The sequence below is a fragment of the Sapajus apella genome, unplaced genomic scaffold (assembly GCF_009761245.1).
Source record: "Sapajus apella isolate SASKATOON/1434 unplaced genomic scaffold, GSC_monkey_1.0 scaffold62, whole genome shotgun sequence".
Classification (NCBI taxonomy): Eukaryota; Metazoa; Chordata; class Mammalia; order Primates; family Cebidae; genus Sapajus; species Sapajus apella.
In genome coordinates this window covers 12414936-12436026 of record NW_022437002.1, presented here as the reverse complement: position 1 = coordinate 12436026, position 21091 = coordinate 12414936, and the positions used below count along the sequence as shown (strand labels likewise).

At 40.0% G+C, this 21091-nt stretch overlaps 1 protein-coding gene across 2 annotated transcripts; it reads right to left on the bottom strand.

Moving 5' to 3' along the window:
• Positions 1 to 8836: 8836 nt before the first annotated feature.
• ZFP69B (ZFP69 zinc finger protein B) lies at positions 8837 to 20998 on the bottom strand. 2 transcript variants are annotated; one of them, XM_032247089.1, is made up of 6 exons: positions 20882 to 20998; positions 19975 to 20399; positions 16482 to 16561; positions 14813 to 14939; positions 14442 to 14537; positions 8837 to 10112 (listed from the first exon to the last, which is right to left on the bottom strand). In XM_032247089.1, exons 2-6 carry the CDS (start codon positions 20099 to 20101, stop codon positions 8947 to 8949), a joined length of 1596 nt encoding a protein of 531 aa, XP_032102980.1. In that variant the 5' UTR covers positions 20102 to 20399; positions 20882 to 20998; the 3' UTR covers positions 8837 to 8946. The 2 variants fall into 2 exon arrangements, with proteins under 2 accessions (XP_032102980.1, XP_032102979.1); XM_032247088.1 differs by having other exon boundaries at positions 8840 to 10112; positions 14442 to 14540.
• Positions 20999 to 21091: the final 93 nt, after the last annotated feature.

Genomic DNA, 21091 nt, shown 5'->3' with positions numbered 1-21091 from the left:
AGTATACACAGCAATAAAAATAATTAACAATAGTGATGAAGCTCACATAGTTTTGAAAAAAGAAGCCAGACACAAAAGAATACACACGGTGTGATTCCATTATTTAAAAGTACAGAAACAGGTGAAATTACTCTATGGTATTAGAAGTAACCCTTTGAAGGATAGTGACTGGAAGTAGGGGGTCTCCCATGGCTTCTGGAATGCTATAATTTCTGTTCTTAATCTATGAGCTGGTTACACAGGTATATTTAATTTTTAGGATTCATCAAGATAGTTATCTCTCTACATATGTAATTTTCTGTATGAATATTATAATTTAATAAAGTTTTTTTTTAAATGCATGTTGTATCTTTCAAAACTAAAAGAACAGAAGCAGAGCATGCAACTTCAGATTAGCAAAGAGGGGGAAAGGAATAATAAAATATAATCAATCCAAAAGAGAATATACGAAGTGGGGAGCTCTTTCATAGAAAGTAATCAAGGAATATCCCTCTGATAAGATGCAATTTGAACAGAGACCTAAAAGAAATCAGGAAATGGACCCTATGGATACCTGGAGAAAGCAAGCATCTTAGCAGAAGAAAAAGACCCTGAGGTGAAAGCATGTGTGGGCATATTCGTGGACTGTCAATAAATTTAGGATTGCTTGAGGCAAACCATGGTACGAATGTTGGATCTATTCTGAGAGAATGGGAGTATTTTGAAGATTTTAGAACTGAGAAACAGCATAATCTGATTTATATTTAATACAGTCATTCGGCTGCTATCTGGAGGAGGATAAACTGTGGAGGGGGGCGCGAGTGTTCAGGAAGCTAAGTGAGAGAATAATGAATTGGACTAGGTGGTAGCAGTGGAAATGATGAGAAAAGATATATTTTGAAGATTCAACTCACAGAATTTTCTGATGGGTTGAATGAAGAGTGTTAAAGAAAGATAAGTCAAAGATGATTCCGGGAATTTCAGCTTGGGCAACTGAACGTTCCCATTTACTGAGGAAGGAAATATAGGGGATAGAGCAGGTTCAGAAATGGATCTATTAAATTTGAGATGCCTAGTACATATCGAAGAATCAGGTATGCACTAGGAGTCTCAAATGCAGACAGAATCTGGGACTGGAAATATAAATTTGAGTCTTCGCAACATACATATATGGAGTTGAGGGTATTTGCAAAATCATGACCAAAAGTTGGGTAGGAAAAGGAGGATGTGATTGGTAAAGGTTGGGGAAGAGATGATATGGCATTAGCACAAGTGAGTTTGAAGAAATTTTTAGAACTAGGTACTAAAATGTGTCTGCTGGAAAGAAATACACACTCCAAATTTTTTTATTGTGGTAAAAATCACATAAAATTTACCATCTTAATCATTTTTAAGTGTACAGTTTAGTAGTGTTCAGTATATTCACATTATTGTGAAACAGATCTCTAGAATTTCATCTTGCAAATACAAAGCTTTATACCCATTAAACAAGAATTCTTCTTTTTCCTCTTCCCTCAGCCACCATGCTACTTTCTGTCTCTGCTAGTGTGACTACGCTAGGTACCTCATATAAGTAGAATCATACAGTATTTGTCTTTTTGCATCAAAGTTTTAACATTGGCTAATATCTAGGTTCTGTTATGTTCGTTTACATATCTCTGTGCTTTCATAATTGAGCATTTACTTTTTCATAACAAGTAAAAAACACAACATACAATATTAGTAGCTTTTATTTTTGAGTCATTGTATATGCCTGGTATAATAAACCTGCTGTGTAGTACCTATTATAAATGCCTCTTTACAAATGGAAAAATAAGATTAAGAAAAATTAAGTAAGTTGACTAAGATCACAAAGATAGGGTGTGATAGAGCTGGGATTTGAATATAGCTTTTAATGATTCATGAGCTCAAGCTCTCTACCACTCTGCTATAAATGCTTAAGATCTGAAGACAATATTTATTTCACTCAAATAATATTGGGGGAAAAACAATTCCATCCCACTTCATAGGGATGATGTAGTTTTGAATAAGGAGGTCATATATGTAGATGTATATAGAGTAGGTTGACATATACAATCAAATAAGAAGGGATGACATAAAATGCAGGGTCTTTGGATAATTGATTAGAAATTTGGAAAGCAGAAAAGTTTAGGCTGAGTGCTCACACCTGTAATCCTAGCATTTTTGGAGGCTGAGGTGAGCAGATCACCTGAGGTCAGCAGTTCAAGACCAGCCTGGCCAACATGGTGAAACCCCTTCTCTACTAAAAATACAAAAATCATCCAGGCGTGGTGGTGGGCACCCATAATCCCAGGTACTTGGGAGGCTCAGGCAGAAGAATTGCTTGAACATGGAAGGCAGAGGTTGCAGTGAACCGACATCATGCCATTGCATTCCAGCCTGGTGACAAGGGCAAAACTCCCTCTAAAAAAAAGAAAGAAAGAAAAGAAAAGAAGAGGAGAGAGAGAGAGAGAAGCAAAGCAAAGCAAAGCAAAGCAAAGGAATGTTTAGATCTTCAATTGCACTGGATGTAAAAACACTAACTCAGAATATGGGAAATAACCTTATCAGTTATGCTAACATCCAGAAAGTTCAGAAAAATATTCTGAGAAAATGAAACACAAAGATACTCTAAAATTTGAAAGATGAAAAAAATTCTGTATGAAGTGGTAAGTTAAATATTTTAAAATGTAAAAATGGAATGACACAAATAAAACTGGAAAGAAATTAAAATAAGTGTCTATCTTAGGAATGTTTTTATGTGAATCCCAGATACTAGGTATTAATTATCTCACTTCATGAGTATAGAAATTGAATCTATTTTCTGTCCCCCTGGTTGGAATCACTTGTTCTCTGGATCCTTTGACTGCCTCTCTTTTTGTTGTTTACTCCCTTGTCTTGATAGAGCACATCCTCCTGCAGTTTTCTAAGGAAGGATGCAGAGAAGGGAAATTTTGACACCTGGCCTATCAAATGTCTTTATTTTGTCCTCACACTTGATTGGTAGTTGGCTGGGCATAGAACTCTAGGTTGAAAGTCATTTTTCTCAAGAAATCCTTTTTTTTTAGAGACAGGGTTTCACTCTGTTGCCCAGGCTAGAGTGCAGTGGTGTGACCATGGTTCACTGCAGCCTCAAATGCCTGGGATCAAGCCATCCTCCTGCCTCAGCCTCCAGAGCAGCTAGGACAATAGGCACATGCCACCACAGGCAGCCAATTTTTCTGTTTTTTGTAGAGACAGGATCTCAATGTGTTTCTCAGGCTGGTCTCAAACTCCTGCCCTCAAATGATCTTCCTGCCTTGGCCTCCCAGTGTTGGGATTTCACGCATGCATAACTCTGCCCTGCCCATTTTCTCAACATTTTGAAGACACTGCTTGATTACTGCTGTGAGAAGTCTAAAGCTTTTTCTGCTTTCCATAAAGGCAAATGACCTATCATCTTGCCCCAGAAGCCTTTCTCTGTGTATTTAATACTTCATAATTATGTTCCTTGATGTGGGTTCTTCTGGGAATCAGATTGCCTGGATTCATATCCCAGATCTGCCATTTACTACCTGGGTGTCCTTACTTGCTTAACTGGTATATGTCTCTATCTCCTCATCTGTGAAATGGTAATAATATTAGCATTCACTTCAGAGGATTTTGAGAATTAAATTAGTTGACATGTATAAAGCACTTAGAACAGTGCCTGGCACATTGTAAATTAATGATAAGTGTTAGCTATTGTTAACTACTGTGCTGGGCAGACAGAGGACCCTTTTAATCTAAGATTTGTGTCCTTTGATTCTGAAAAACTGTCTTGTGTATATGTATTTCCTACCTTTCATTTTCTCTTCTCTTTATGGAGACTGGAAGCTTGGTCTTTACCTGCAGGGTGTTTAGGCCATTAATATGGCTTGGCTTAGTGTCCCCACCTGAATCTCATCTCAGTTTATAATCCCCATGTGTCAAGGGAGAAAGGTGATTGGATCATCGGGGTGGCTTCCCCCATGCTGTTCTTGTGGAAGTAAGTTCCCATGAGATCTGATGGTTTTATGTGTTTGGAAGTTCCTCCTTCACTTTTCTCTCCTGCCACTTTGTGAAGAATCTGCTTCTCCCTCTCCTTCTGCCATGATTGCAAGTTTCCTGAGACCTCCCCAGCCATGTGTAACTGTGAGTCAATTAAACCTCTTTCCTTTATAAATTACCCAGTCTCGAGTATTTCTTTATAACAGTGTGAAAGCAGACTAATATAGTAAATTGGCCTTGATGTTTCACTGAAATATTCACAAATGTCAGTTCCTTTTCTTTGGAGCCATCCGGTTTCTTTTTCTTTTTTTTTTATTTTTTTATTTTTTTGGAGATGGAGGCTCACTCTGTCACCTAGGTTGAAGTGCAGTAAAGCAATCTTGGCTCACTGCAACCTCTGCCTTCCAGGCTCAAACAATCCTCCTACCTCAGCCTCCTGAGTAGCTGGGACCACAGGTGCATGCCACCATGCCTGGTTAAATTTTTGTGTTTGTGGTAAAGCCAGGGTTTTACCATGTTGCCCAGGCTGGTCTTGAATTTCTGAGCTGAGAAAATCTACCAGCCTCAGCCTCCCAAAATGCTAGGATTACGGGCATGAGCCACTATGCCCAGCCTGCCAACCAGTTTCTCCAGAGGATTCCTCCAATCTCCTGCTGGGGCTGGATGGAAGATGGTTGAAGGCATGAAAGCCTGGCTTTCACTAGAAAAGGGTGCTGAGGGCACCTTCAACAGTTCAATATGCAGCCTTACATTAGTTCCCATTTTTACCCCTGTCTCTACCGTCTGATGTCCCTGATTCTAGAACAGCTCTGGAATCAGGGACACCAAAGTCAATTCACAGATCACTAACATGCCGTGAAATTTTTACTGGCACATAGTTAGGTGAGAAAAGTAAAAACTAATTTAGAAGTGTGTCATAAAGTTGATATAATATAAGGGGATGTTCCTGACTAGACATGGTGGCTCACGTCTATAATCTCAGCACATTGGGAGACTGGTCCTTCAACAGAGAATAAACCTCTAGTCTCCTTGGGAATGAGGAAAGGGTAATAGGATGAAGAAAGGCATGAGGGAGGAATGTGTGCATAATAGCCAGCTGTATGGGTAGGTGAGGGGGTCTAAGGACCTGATTTTAGAATTTCAATGAATCCCCATTTTCACCCCTCATTCTTCCATAATGCCCACTGTTTCCAAGGCCTCTGTCTTCCCAGGAACATCCTTGTGCCAGTACACTTTTCTGCAGACTCTGCTAAGTCAGTAATCACTTCTATTTTCTCACTACCAAAAACTTGTTGACATCTCATGTCTGTTTCTATATTCTCTTCTATTATCTTTTATACGCTCTATTTTGCTTATGCACTCAGGTTCATGAAATGAAGATAAACTCATGTTGTTACTCAGCCATATTTAAATGCATTTTAAACAAATTAGGCTGGGCACAGTGGCTCACGCTTGTAATTCCAGAACTTTTGGAGGCTGATGCAGGTGATTGCCTGAGCTCAGGAGTTTGAGACCAGCCTGGGAAACATGGCAAAACTTCATCCTACAAAAAATACAAAAATTAGCCAGGTGTAGTTGTATGTGCCTGTAGTCTCAGCTACTCAGGAGGTTAAAGTGGGAGGATCACTTGAGCCCAGGAGGTTGAGACTGCAGTGAGCCATGATCATGCCACTGCGCTCCAGCCTGGGCAACAGAGTAAGACCCTGTCTCAATAAACAAACAAACAAAAACAACCAAAACAAATTAACATAGAAATACTCTTTTATCTTAAAATATGTGGGTTATGATTCTCAGAGGTATATAAATATTTGTCCACTTGCAAAGAAAAGAAAAAGGAAACAAAAAATAAGATTTCCTCACATATAAAATGTAGGTAGGAAAGTATATGGATTACATTTCTTTATTTTCATCATGGATTCATAGTTCAATTCAGTTCAAATCAAAACAATACATATTTACTGAGTCCCTTCTGTGTGCCAGGCACTGTTTTAGGCACTTGTGATACATCAGTGAACAAAACAAAGACCTCTGCCCCCATGGAGCTTACCTTATAGCAGGGGGAAACAACAGTAAACAGTTAAATATGTAAAGTATCTAGGGTGTTAGAAGGTGATATATGATATAAAAAAACACAGAGCAGGTGAAGGAGGTATGGATTTCTCAATCTGGAAAGTAAACAACTGCAGAATTAAACAGTGTGGACAGGATAGGCTTCAGTAAGAAGGCAACATTTGAGCAAAGATGAGAAGGTAAGGGTATAGGACATCTGCAACAGCCAGTGAAACGGCCCAAAGGTTAGAACAAGGCTGGAGTTCAGGAGAGGTCCTGGCTAGAGATGCAAATCTGGCAGTTGTTAAACATAGATGGTATTGGCCGGGTGTGGTGGCTCATGCCTGTAATCCCAGCACTCTGGGAGGGCAAGGCGGGTGGATCACAAGGTCAAGGGATCGAGACCATCCTGGCCAACATGGTGAAACCCCATCTCTACTAAAAATACAAAAAAAAAAAAATTAGCTGGGCATGGTGGCGCGTGCCTGTAGTCCCACCTACTTGGCAGGCTGAGGCAGGAGAATTGCTTGAACCCGGGAGGCAGAGGTTGCAGTGTGCCGAGGTCGCGACACTGCACTCCAGCCTGGCACCTGGTGACGGAGTGAGACTCTGTCTCAAAAAAAAAAAAAACCATAGTATTTTAAGCCAAAGACTGTATGAGATCATTGAGGCAGGAACTATAGAGAAAAGTCATCATCATGTCTTTCAGGGAAAGAAGCAATTGGAGAAATTCAAATTCTTAGGAAATCTAAGACCATAGAAACATGGAGAACAATTTTAACAAACAGTGTATATCCCCACTCTTTTTCTGCCCATCAGTGTCATACAGGACTTAAGAGTTAGAGGCCAGCTTTTTTTTTTTTTTTAAAGTAAATGTAGTAACAGAAAAAATTCTAGAGATACTGGTATGTATTCTTGATTTACAGCTTTACTTTAGATAGCTCACATTGACAATACTTAGGTGACGGAACTGTTTGTTCTATCTCCACATAAAACAGTAAAAAGTTAAACTTGACTTACTTCCAATTATGTCTGTAAGGATGGAGTATCTATTTCATTAAGTATAGTGAAGCATTAGGAGTCAATTCCTCCACTTTCCATACTTCCTGAGTATGTCTCCAGCAGTCACCTTTCTCTGGTCCTCTTTGATGGGCCTCCTGACGTGTTGTTCTAGGGGCTGTCTTAAGAGACACTTCCACTTGATACAAAGCACATTTCAAATCTAATATTGTATGCTTGCCAAAGGAAAACTTAAGGTTGTCTGAAAGGTTTCTCCTCAGAATGATTTATCAATAAATCTCTCTTCAAAAAGGCATCAGTGGTTAATTTGTATAGGTATAATAATGGCATTGTGGTTATGTTTTCAAAAGTGTTTTTAGATACATTCAAAATATTTATGGATTAATAACAATAAAAAAATCCATCATTATAGATGGAAGTGTGCATAAATATCTCGAAAAATAATTCCTAGGCTCCAAGACAGCATTATAAATGTAATGTTTAAATAATTATTGCAACAAAATACTAAAGGAGTTGCTAAGGAATTTATAGCATATACACATACTAATCTGACCCTAAATGTTAGTCTGTTGTCATTTCTAATAATTTTACATACTCTTGGTGGGAGAGTAAAAAATGACAGCCCTTGGGCCAAATGAAACCTAATAGCTGTTTTTTAAATGCAGTTTATGGGAACCACCATTGCACATATTCATCATTGGTTCTCAACCAGGGGCAATTTTGGCCTCCAGGTACACCTGACAATGTCTGGAGACATTTTTGGCTGTCACAACTGGAGGAGGGGCAGCTATCAGCATTGAATGCTGGCATCTTGTGGGTAGAAGCCAAGGATGACCCTACACATCCCAGGATGCACAGGACAGCTTCCTATAGCAAAGTATTATCCAGTCCAAAATATTGGCAGTGCCAAGGTTCAGATATTCTATTTTATATATTGTCTCTGGCTATTTCTATACTAAAATGGAAAAGTCAAATAGTTGTGACAGGGACCATATGGCCCACTACACCTAACGTATTTACTATTTGGCCCTTTACAGAAACTTTGCCAATTCTTGTTCTATAGAAAACCATTAAATATAATTATCTCATGTACAGCAAGTTATCTATCAATTCTAGAAATCTCCCTTTATTCTTCTAGAAATGAGACAATCAATATTTAATTTCTACATCTTTTAGCCATATAAAGGGCTATAGTAAAGGGCTGTACTGTATTGTATTCTGATTTATTAAAGGGATATTTAAAACAGTGTTTCTTGAAAGTCAATCCACATATCACTAACATGCCATGAAATTTTCACTGGCACATACTGAACTGAGAAAAGTAAAGACAAATATGGGAATCTGACATAAAGCTGACATAATATAAAGGGCTATTCCTGGCCAGACATGGTGGCTCATGTCTGTAATCGCAGCATATTGGGAGACTGAGATGGGAAAACTGCTTGGGGCCGAGAGTTTGAGACCAGCCTAGCAACACAGTGAGACTGTCTCTACAAAATAATCATAATAAATTAGCCAGGCATAGTGGTACACATCTGTAGTCCTAGCTACTTGGAAAGCTGAGGCAGGAAGACTGCTTGAGCCCAGGAGTTTGAGGCTGCAGTGAACTATGATTACATCACTGCACTCCAGCCTGGGCAAGAGTGAAACTGTCTTTTAAAAAAGGGAGGGGGAGGAACTGTTTCCTACATTTAAAAATATTAAAAAGTCCTTTCTTTTCTGAAATAATGCTGATAATAGGTGGTTGTTTTTAATATGGCAAAATTAATAGTTGGTAATATTGTGCCAAACCATTTTTTTTTAATGTTTGTTTTTGGAAATCCAAAAATCAGGGAACCACTGATTTAGAATCTTTTGCTCCAACAAAGATTCTTTGATGTTAAGTATATTTCACACATCGCTGAAGGTATTTCTTAAATGTGTTTTGCAGTGTCTAATAAGTGATGAACTACAGCTGAAGGCTTTTCCACACTCATTACAATCATAAGGTTTTTCTCCAGTATGAATTCTCTGATGTTTAGCAAAGGATGAATCATGCCTAAAGGCTTTCCCACAATGACTGCATTCATAAGGTTTTACTCCAGTATGGACTCTCTGATGGATAGAAAGATGTATTCTCTGGCTAAAGGCTTTCCCACATTCTTTACATTTATATGGTCTTTCTCCAGTATGAGTTCTCTGGTGTTGAGTTAGGTATGTGCTATGGCTGAAGGTTTTACTACATACATTACAAATATAGGGTTTCACACCAGTATGAATAATCTCATGTTGCCTAAGGTGTCTAATCTGGAAAAATGCTTTTCCACAGTCTTTGCATGTAAAAGGTTTCTCTCTAACATGAGTTCTCAAATGCTGGATCAGTCCAATGCTCTGGCTGAAGGTTTTCTCACATACCCTACATTCATAGGGCTTCTCCCCGGTATGAATTCTAACATGTTGGGTAAGAGATGAAGGATGTCTGAAGGTTTTCCCACATTCCTTACATTCATAGGGTTTCTCACCAGTATGAATTCTCTGATGTGGAATAAGAGATGAACTTTGGCTAAAGGCTTTTCCACATTCCTTACATCTGAAAGGTTTCTCCCCAGTATGAATTCTCATGTGTTCAGTAAGATGAATAAGCTGTTTGAAGATTTTTTCACAAATATTACATTCAAAGGTTTTCATTTTTGTATAACTCCTTGAATGATTAACTAAATCTATGTTGTATCTGCTTCTCTTTCCAGATGTGTTATATTTACGGTCTCTTTTTCTTGGAAGACCTATTGATCCTGGCATAACTTCTAACTTCACGTTAATCCTTTTCTCAAATCTATTAGATTCTTGGCCTCTCTCCTGAGAAAACGTTTTCTTGCACATCAGGGGGATTTTCCCCTCACCCATTCTTTGGTTCTCTTGTTGGCTTTCTAGCTTATTACAGTTGGAGATTCTTCCCAAGGTGGAATACAAGGTGCTTCTTTTTGTAGATCTTTCCATCATTAGGCCACAGTGTAATTCTTCCCATGAAATATCATTCTGTAAGGATGACTCTTTGGTTTTTGTTTTGCTCTCCAAGTCTGAAAGAAATTTAAAAAATAAAAATGACCCATATTTTCTGAACTTTAAAAATTAATTGCCACAGTGAGAATGAGAGGAAAAAATAATATATACTAGGCACAGGAGTTTTGGATTATTTTCAAATGTGATTCTGCCACCTAGAGAGCCGATATGAATGCAAGTGAAGAAGTAGAGAAAAAAAGCTGTTAAAAGTATGTAAGGTGGACCAAATATGGTGGCTCATGCCTATCGTCCCAGCACTTTGGGAGGCCAAGGCAGGGGGATTGCTTGAGCCCAGGAGTTCGAGATCAGCCTGGGAAACAGAAAGAGACCCTGTCTCTTTAAAAAAAAAAAAAAAAAAAAAAAGCTAGGCATGGTGGTGTGTACCTATAGTTCCAGCTACTTGGGAGGCTGAGCTGGGAGGATCACTTCATATTTAAGCCTGTAGTCATACCACTGCACTTCGTCATAGGCAACAGAGCAAGGCTTTGTCTCAAAGAAAAAAGTATGTAATATAACTTTAAGAAATTAGGAGGAGCTCATCCATGTGAACTACAAGAAGAAATAAACTAATAAGAGAATAAGAACAAATATCAAAAGATAAGATCAAGGAAGACAGAATTTTTCTCTGACAGGGTCTCACTCTGTCAACCAGACTAGAGTGCAGTGGTGTGATCATGGCTCACTGCAGCTTCGACCTGCTGGGCTCAAGCATCCTCCCACCTCAGTTACCCAAGTAGCTAGAACTTTAGGCACATGCCACCATATCTGGCTATTTTTGTCATTTTTTTGTAGAGGTGGGGTTTCACCATGTTGCCCAGGCTGGTCTCAAACTCCTGAGCTCAAGCAATCCGGCTGCCTCGGCCTCCCAAAGTGCTAGGATTACAGGTATGAGCCACCATGCCTGGGTTGAAGATAGGATTCTAACATCACATCATCTCAAGCCCATATTTCTATGACAAAGTTTTATTTACCAAAAAAAAAAAAAAAAAAAAAGTGTTTTAAAAAGCATTTCAAATACCTTTAAACACTAAAAGAAAACACTGAATAATGTAGGAATGCATTGACTTTTGAAAAAGGATAGCATTTCCCTAACTGGAATAAAATTCCCTCCAGCCTCTGAGGTTTCTGAAATGTCTCATACATTTCCCACCAAAAGGTATATGTGAATGTTTACATTTGTACGTATATGGTCTTAAATATACATCTGTACCAAAAAAAAAAAAAGGGCTTATGGTATACATATAGTTCTATATCTGTTTTAACTCTATACCTTTATGGGCCTCTTTTTATATCTGTTCATTGAATTTTATCTCATTCTTTATTTAAAAAGTTTTAAAATTGTTATGACTATATCTTAGAGATGGGATCAGGCTGTGTTGCTCAGGCTGGTCTCCAACTCCTCGACTCAAGTGATTCTCCTGCCTCAGACTTCTGAGTTCCTGGGAAGACTGAGTAAGCCACCCAGCTAGGCTATCTCATTTTTTCTATAACTGCATTGCATTCTACTGTATGGACATAACATAATTTAACTTGTCCCTACTGAAAAACATTTCAGTTGTCTCCCATTTTTCACTATTCTAAAATCATACCACAGTGCATCATTACACATAAATGCTGTACACTTCATCAGTATTTCATTTGGTTTTACTAAAGAGAAATTGATGAGTTGTAGATATGTGCACGCTCAGCGAATATGGGTGCCTTTCCCTGCATATTCACTGGATTTGATCAATATTCAAAATTTTTGCCATATAGGAAGCAGAAAATGGCTTCTTAATTTGTGACAAAATGTTAATTACCTTGTAAAATCTTTAAGGATAGAGAATATATATTTTATTCATAGTATACCTGGGATAAAATTTTTGGATGAAGGAGTTTCTCTGATATTTACCCTTACTATTCCTATCCCTCCATTTTGGGCTCTGCCAACCTAAAGCACCAATACTTCCTGTTCACAAAAAATATCTTATTCCTTAGGATTTCTATTCTCACTTTAGTAACAGCACATAAAAAGTGCTCAGACATAGCTGAATAAATTTTGGAATCAGCTTAAAAAGCAAACAGATGTTTAGATTACTGAACAGGGAACAGGGAGATGTTTAATTTTTCTTTTTAGGTAACAGCAAGATAAATGTGGTATTTCAAGTGGTCAAATCTGGCAGTAACATTCAAGAAGATTCAGACAAAGAAAATAAGACATTAGCAAATGCAACTGGAAAGTTTAGTAACTTAGGCACAAAATGATGAAAACTTGCCTTAGTGCTGCCTCAACATAGATGAACAGTAGAAGTGGATCTAACGATAATATTAAGGAAGAAGCTGTGGGGAACCAGGGAAAAACAGAGTAGAAAACATGCTTAATGTTCTTGCTGATACCATAATTTCTTGAGACTAAAAGAACAGGGGAGGTTAGGATGAGAAACTTGTTTAGATGAGACATCTTCTGTTTTTGGATGTACTGGGTTTGAAGTACAGTGCTTCTATGTGGAGATGTCATAAATGCCAGAGATACATAGGAATAGGGTTCATATTTATACAAAGATGAAAATATGGAGGATATGGGCATGGAAGGAATAGTTGAAACCATCACAAAACATCTATGGGAATCTGTACAGAAATAGAGCAGTAGTGTAAAAAAGACAGAGGTTCCTCGGAAACCTGGGGACTGTGGCAGAGACTGCTGGTTATTCCCTAAACTCTGTTCTCCCGATTTTGGGACATGCAAATAGATTCTATTCCCAATCTCCTTTGAATTAGATTGAATGAAGTCACAAAGGTCTCTCCTGTTAAGAGAATGAAAGTGAGGTGAACCACCCTAGACTGGCCCATAAAAACCTCCCAAATGAACTCCTTTGTGTGCTTATTCTATGTTGTCTAAATGCAGATGATGAGGAAACCCTAGGGGATAGAGATGCCGCAAGGTAGAAGAAACCCTGATTCTGAATCACCAGATGAAGAGCAACTGTCCAGTGACAGTTCCAGGGCCCAGTGTATTGGCTCATGCCTGTAATCCTAGTACTTTAGGAGGCTGAGGTGGGCAGATCACTTGAGGCCAAGAGTTCAACCAGCCTGGCCAACATGATGAAACCGTGTCTCTACTAAAACTACAAAAAAGATTATCCAGGTGCAGTGGCTCACACCGGTAATTTCAGCTACTCAGGAGGCTGAGGTGGGAGAATCTCTTAAACCTGAGAGGCGGAGGTTGCAGTGAGCCAAGACTGTGCCACTGTACTCCAGCATGGGTGAAAGAGCAAGACTGTCTCAATAAAGAAAAAAAAAAGAAACCAATTTCTCCAGATCAGAATATGATCAAGGAATAAGTTCACATTCTGTTTGAAATAACTTATAGCTCAAAATCTGTTGTGAAATTTTGGAGTCTATTTATTACAGTAGTTTAGCCTATCCTAACCTAGGCAGAAATCATGTATCTACATTAAAAAAGACACTGATGAGAAACACTGAAAAAACAATGAGAGACATAAAGGAGACAAAAATTATTGAACTAGTCGATAGAGGAAAGAATATTAAGGTGGTGAGGTCTGTATGTATAATCTAATGCAGCTGTGAAAAATAGTGCCATAAGAACACACAAACTGTGGAGTTAGCATGATTAGAACTAAGATATTGAGTCTACCAAGTAGTAGCTAATTGCCCTGTATACGTTTCTTAATCAGCCTCCTTTTCCTCATTTGTAAAACAGAGCTAATGTAGGACTTAGAGAGAACCCAGCTGTCATTCACAGAGAACCCAGGTAAATATCATCATTAGTATACTTAAATGTTAAAGAAGACTGTTAAAAGCCACTGGATCTGCTACGAACGAAGTCTGTAGTTGATTTCTCAGAATCATAAATTATCTGGCATAAAAAGCTAAATTACACGAGTTAAAATGAGAGTTACAATTGAAACTGTGGTCACAGAATATGGCTTAGAAAAGTATTGAAAAGGAAACATTGAGAGAAAGTGAAACCAATGAGAAAATGATACACAAGTCCAGTGAAGTGGACTGTGTTTAATGAGGACAAACCTGTGTAAATCTAAATGTACATGGGAAAGAAACTATGATCAGAGCAAGGTTTAGAATATTGGAGAAAGAGGTAAAAATCATGAAAGTCAGATCAAAAGACATGATAAACGTTAACCCTGATGAGAAAGGCATCTCTTTTCCTCTAACTCGAGAGAGACTAATAAGAAGATGCAAGTGTGGGAAAAGGGTGACAGAGATAAAAGAATCAACTTTCTTGAATGTACCATCCACATGTCTTCAGTCTTCCCCATAGCTTGGAGGAGGCCTTGAGGGGAATTCTCTGTCTAACATCACAAAGGCCCCACCTGCCTTGCACTTACCTAAACTTGGAACTCCTGAAATCTCTCTCTCCATCAACCATGGTTCTTCTCCTTTCTCCAACTGAGAAATCACGCCAGGTTTGGAAAGCTGATATCCTGCTTATGGGGAAGAAAAGACTGAATATGCTGAGGTCATGGAGCCATCCCAAGAATTTAAATATGGTTCTTTAGTATTCAGGCTTTCTAAAGAAAGCAGAGTAGAGTAGAAAGAACAGAGCAGAAAAGAGCATAGCAATCCTGTCTGACATGGTGTTCAGAAGGAAATAGAAACTTCTAATACAGAACCCAAAGCCCAAACAAAGCACTTAATTTAGAAACAAAAGTTTTCATCTAATGGGTAGATTCTATTTTCAAAGGGAGTCCATCCTTACCCACTGAGACCAAGTTCCCATAGTTCTCCAGCATCACCTCCCGGTACAGATTCCGGTGAGCAGGGGCCAGCTGCCCCCACTCCTCCTGAGTGAAGTCCACAGATACGTCCTTGAAGGTTAACAGTTCCTAGAGCATCAAATATGTTCCTTTTCAGCCAGACTTCAGGAAGTTGTTATGACCTTGTCTAGATGCTAAGAGATTCTAGTCACGTTTTCCTACTCTCTTGCTAATCATTTAATTTATTCTAATGATTATAGATTACATATAATGGAGGTTATAAAACAATGCATAAAACATGTAAGTTACCTCTGCAACTTACAATCTGGCTGAAGGGAAAATGCTTATGAAATATTAAAGACGGTCACAGTACAGTATACAGTAATTTTGACTAAAGACAATAAAGTTGGGGAGTATTTGGGGAAGTAGGGAGTTCAGAAGGGGCTAAAGCCACAAGAGAAGACAGGGACTTTGTTGGGCTGAAAGAATGAGAATACTTTAGCATAAATGAAACAACCTTAACTCGGTTTTTCTGTTGCTAATAAAAGTATGAGAAAACAGCACATTTTTGGAGGGAGCATGAATTCTGCCTAGTAATGAAGACGTCTGGACAGAGATAGACATTCTGGGGTATGAAGTATAAGGGCCTATTATATATGATCTACAATAAATAACTATTTGACAATTATTTTTTAAAAATACTCTCAAAAGCTAAAAGGATTCAGAAGCTGGAAGGCTGAAATAACAACAAATCCCCTAAGTATAGAGGATATTTTAATGCTTTTTTTGTATTGTAAATAATTCTGAAATGCATTTCAGGCCTATTAGGCTGATGTTAGCATCCACATTTAATCTATAAGAAAGGTGAATTTGAGAAAGGTTAAAGATATAGGATAAACCCTATGATTTAAACACATGATTAAACCATGTGATTTTGGAGGCCAAGACCAATCCACTGTAAAACTCTTCTGTTCTCTAATGATATCCTCTTCTGTTTCTCTGACTACTCTAATTGTCTTGAGTTTCCCTATCCCCCTGGGGTTAGGTAGTGCAGAGCTTTGCCAGTGCTATCAGTTTTCTGATTACTTCATTTAGGATACATGGCACACTGTTAAACTGCTCTTAGAAGTTTTCCTTCCTTTTCTGCTTAGCCTATTTAGCTCGTGTTCTTCATGACCTGCCAGTATCTTTTCTACTCATTTCTTTTTTCAGCTACAGTTCTGCTCTAGGACTTGACCAAAAATCCTCACTTAAAGGTCATCAAGGAAGTGTATACATCTCCAAAAATATCAGAAAATGATTCTGTTGACTTTTCAATGTTACTTAAAATGACTCACGTTTGTCTTTCTCCCCAATGATATATGCGTTTCATGGGCAAGGACTGTTACATACTTCTTCTCCTCTCTATCATTTTCTCTCTCACACACACGTGTGGCCTCAGCACAATATATTTGTTGGATAAATGGCTAGAGGTTTGCAAAAACAAGAGGTTTCCTGTGGAGGTTACTACTGATGGAGAGATTACCTGTGAAATCAACTGACATGGCCTGGTTTTCTGAAGAACAAGCTAAGAAAAACTAATCCAGGAAGCTGAATCAAACAAAATCAAAGTCCAGTGCTCCTAAAATCTGAGAAACAATGTCAAGAAAGTGACCAGAAACACCAACCCACCTGGGATTCTGCTGTTGGGGATCCAAGGGTCACTCTATTCTCTAAACTTTCTCCATGGGTAGCATCCTGAGATAGCAGAGCTGGGGAAGGAAAAGAACCATGATGTTTGCATCTCCCCAAATCACCCAAATAGAGAAACTGCCTGCAGACTCACTCAGTGTGGCTCCTCCCCCAAAACATTCACAAAGAGGGACATTTAGAGCAGCTCAAAAGCAGCCCAAAGCCTCCTTAATGAGGAGGACATGCTGCAAGTTGCTTTCAGCATTGATATTTCCCAATGGTCTTAGAGATCCCTCAGGCCAATCTTTCGTTTGAAAAATCCCCAAAGGTTTCCCCACTGACAAGAAAGAAAAATGCAAATATTCCAACATTATTTTAAAATTATTATTATTTTGAGACAGAGTCTTGCTCTGTCGCCCAGGCTGGAGGGCAGTGGCATGATCATGGCTCACTGCAACTTCCACCTCCCAGGTTCAGGCAATTCTTGTGCCTCAGCCTCCTGAGTAGCTGGGATTACAGGCATGTGCCACCATGCCCGGCTAATCAACATAGATTTCAAGATCCTCCACAACCAGTCTAAGGCTTCTCCAAGTATTATCTTCTTCTCTAAACACTATCCTTCATCCACTGGACACACCTACTCACACAATCCTAGTACCATTCTTTGAACACATCTGGATAGTACCCCACCTAAATCCTATTTGGTGAAAAACTGAGATATCCTTCAGGCCCAGTTCAAGTAAAGTTTTCGAAGACACCCTTAATGAGAAGAAAGTTTCTTCTTTTCTATGCTTCCCAAAAGCTTGGTTTTTATATCTATTCTACTATCTATCTCAGGCTGCTTTCTACTTTATTTACTTGTATAATTATCTCTCTCAATTATTAATGAGTGTATGGGTAGCAACTGTATCTCATTGTTTTTTTCCATCTGCTAAAGGGCTACACATAACATATTGCCAGCTTTCTAGAATTTAAGTAATACTGGCTGAATTTGAGGTATTAAAAATATGCACTAGAGGCTGGGTGTGGTGGTTCATACATGTAATCCCAGCGCTTTGGGAGGCCGAGGCAGGCGGATCACTTGAGATCAGGAGTTCAACACCAGCTTGGCCAACATGGTGAAACCCCATCTCTACTAAAATACAAAAAAAAAAAAAAATTAGGCATAGTGATGTGCTCCTGTAGTCCCAGCTACTCGGGAGGCTGAGGCAGGGGAATCACATGAACTGGGAGGTAGATGTTCAGTGAACTGAGATCGAGCCACTGCACTCCAGCCTGGGTGACAGAGTAAGACTCTGTCTCAAAAAATATATATATGCACTAGGAATTAAGGCACACAACTGCCCTTGTATTTTATTCCAACTTTTTTTTTTTTTTTTTTGAGACGGAGTCTTGCTTTGTCCCCAGGCTAGAGTGCAGTGGCTTGATCTCAGCTCACTGAACCTCTGCCTCCCGGTTCAAGCAATTCCCCTGCCTCAGCCTCCCAAGTAGCTGGGACTACCAGAAAGCACCACTATACCCAGCTAATTTTTTTTTGTTTTCTGTATTTTAGTAGAGACGGGGTTTCACCATGTTGGCCAGGATGGTCTCGATCTCCAGGCCTCATGATCCGCCCACCTCGGCCTCCCAAAGTGCTGGGATTACAGGTATGAGCCACCATGCCTGGCCTATTCCAACTTTTTATCATGAATATTGAACACCCATACATACATCCATCATCTATATCCAACAATTGTTAACATTTACCACGTTTGCTTTACCTATCTGTATTTTTTCTGAAGCATTTCAAAGTTGTTTGCATCATAATACTTTACCCCTAAATATTTCAAATAAGGATCTTCTCTTGTATATCCACAATACCATTTATCACAGTTATGAAAATTAACAACAATTCCATAGTATCATCTAAATATTCAGTCTATATTCGGATTTCCTCAACTGTTTCCTCAACTTTTATTCTGGATTTTTTCCAAACCAGGAGTTAATCAAGGCTCACACATTCAAAGTGGTTGTTAGCTCTGGTTTCTTTTACTTTAGAATAAGTACTTCCCCTTTCTTCATGACATTGTCTTTTTAAGATATAAGAACAGTCTGACTGTATCCTCAAGGTGGGGTTTATCTTATTTCTCTATCCCCTGTATTTTCTGTAAACTAGCAGTTCAGTCTTTAAACTTAATTTAGGATCACATTAAACATTTTTGGTAGGAATACTTTGTGGGTGATACCAGAAGCTTTATAATACAGTATCCATAAAATATAAAATGGCTGGCTACTCCATTACTGAGACATTTGGTTAAAACTGTGACCACCAGACCTCAAGGAAAATCATGTTCTTTCCTTGCCATTTAGTAGGTAACTTGAGGGGATAATACTTTCTATCATGTGAGTATCTGTTCCCCATTAACCTTTCAATATTTTATTTACAGTAAAAGAGTCTATCATTCTTTCTTTATTTATTTTTGAGACAAGATCTTGCTCTATCACCCAGCCTGGTGTGCAGTGGCATGATTTCAGCTCACTGAAACCTCCACTTTCCTAGTTCAAGTGATTCTCATGCCTCAGCCTCCTGAGTAGCTGGGGTTACAGGCATGTGACACCACACCCAGCTAATTTTTGTATTTTTAGTAGAGATGGGGTTTTGTCATGTTGGCCAGGCTGGTCTCAAACTCCTGGCCTCAAACTCTTGGCCTCAGGCAATCTGCCTGCCTCAGCCTCCCAAAGTGCTGGGATTACAAGCATGGGCCATCACGCCTGGCCTCTTTCTACATTTATTATTGGCAGGCATTCTGTAAAAAGCTTTCCCTCACCAACCGAAGATGATCTAAAAGGCAAAGTAAATGCACCATTCATTCCCATAATAACCTATTTTCAAAGTAAGAAATCAGTGTATTAATCACCTCTAATATTTGCAAATGAATTCCACCCCTCAATCTTTCTCTATTTTAAGTGTCAATGTGATCATGTGGAATTTTACTTATTCAAGGTGTTACAATCAGTTTGGATACCTAAGCTTTCCCAAATTTGTCCAGCAACAGACCCTTAAACGTGGCTCCTTTTGACACATATCCATTAGTCTTTAAACTCTTCCTTGCTTTCTAGCACAAGACACTACAGGCCCACCTGGTACTTCCCTGGCTGCTTCTCCTGACCTAGCCACCAAGTTCCTGTGTGACCCTGGGCAAGCCTCCCATTTGATTTACATTTCCCCACTGTTAGAATAAGAAAAATCAGGTTAAGTCCATCCTGCCCCACGTGGCCATGTGGAGGATGAAAAGAAATAATATACATAACCATGACACTGAAATACTGGTCCCAGGCTGAACTGAACACTAATACTACTTAGGAAAACCCCAGACCAAAAGCCACAATCAAGAACTCCAGAAACCTTCCACCCACTTATCTCCCTAAGAGACGCTTCCACTCTAGTATCTCATTCCATCTCACACTAAAGGGGACTGCTTTTCCTCCCTCTCTCCCATCAGTCTATTCTCACCTTCTCCTTTAAACATTTTAGTCACATCCTCCCACAGGGCCACCCCCTCTGTGGCCTTCTTTGGATGCTGCAACTTCACCCAGGTGCTGGCCTCGGTGGGCAGGATGATCAGGAGCTGCTGCAGCATGACGACGTCCGCACTCCTTTCTGAGGACCCTCTGTCTTAGCCCATAGGGCTTGTCCACCTCCGATGAGGAAACTGCTGGAACCTCTGACGGGAGGCTTCCCAGTTGTACCAGTCTCCTTTAATCACCGACTCCTACTCCTCAATGTCCTCTCTCAGGAACCCAGGGAACGTACAGTATCAACATCCGAGATCTGGACTTGTTTCTGTCAATGGTTCTCAAGGCGCATCTCCCAACTTGAGCTCCATCTGTCTCCTCAGCCGGCAGCTGGAGGCGCCAAGTATTTACTCTCAGCAGCCCCTGCAGATGCCGCGCAGAAGACATAAGAATCAGCAAAGGACCAAGAAGGCTCAGTCAAAGTGAAGAACGCTAGAACAAACACGGATCTCTGTAAAATGTTTCCAAAAGATACACGGAAGCGGTGGGCAGACACAGCCCACAAGGTTCAAAGCACCGCGCAGGTGTCAGGAAGCACAAAGAGATGAATACAACCCAATTCTTTGTTTTAGCCAGTAATTGTGTGTAAAGTAGTCGGGGATTTGGAATCCCATCACTTGTTGGCTGTAGCAACCACGAAACCGTTAGACCCGGTTTCCTCCTCCCCACATGAGAGGCTAAGCCTTCCCCACAGAGCTGGACCCGCCCGGCTCTGCCGTCCCAGCCTTTGTCTGAGCCCGATGCCGGAGCTGCGGAGAGCACCGCGCGCAAAAGGGTGGCCGCGGGCGGAACTCGCGCTTCCCCGCTCGCCCAGCTCCCCGAGCCCGGGACAGCCACCCGCTCACCCTCTTCCAGCTGGGCCGGCACGCCCCCTTCTTTCAGCCGCGGCCGCGGGGTCCGAGCCCTGCGCTGCCACACTCCCACGTAGCGCCGCGAAAGGCAGCCAGGACCCATTGCGCCTGCGCGGCGACTGCCTGGAGCCAAGTTCCCGTCGTCCTCCCCGGGAGCCGCTCCGCGAGCTCAGAAGCCCCTACTGGTGCGCGCCGGGTTCGCTG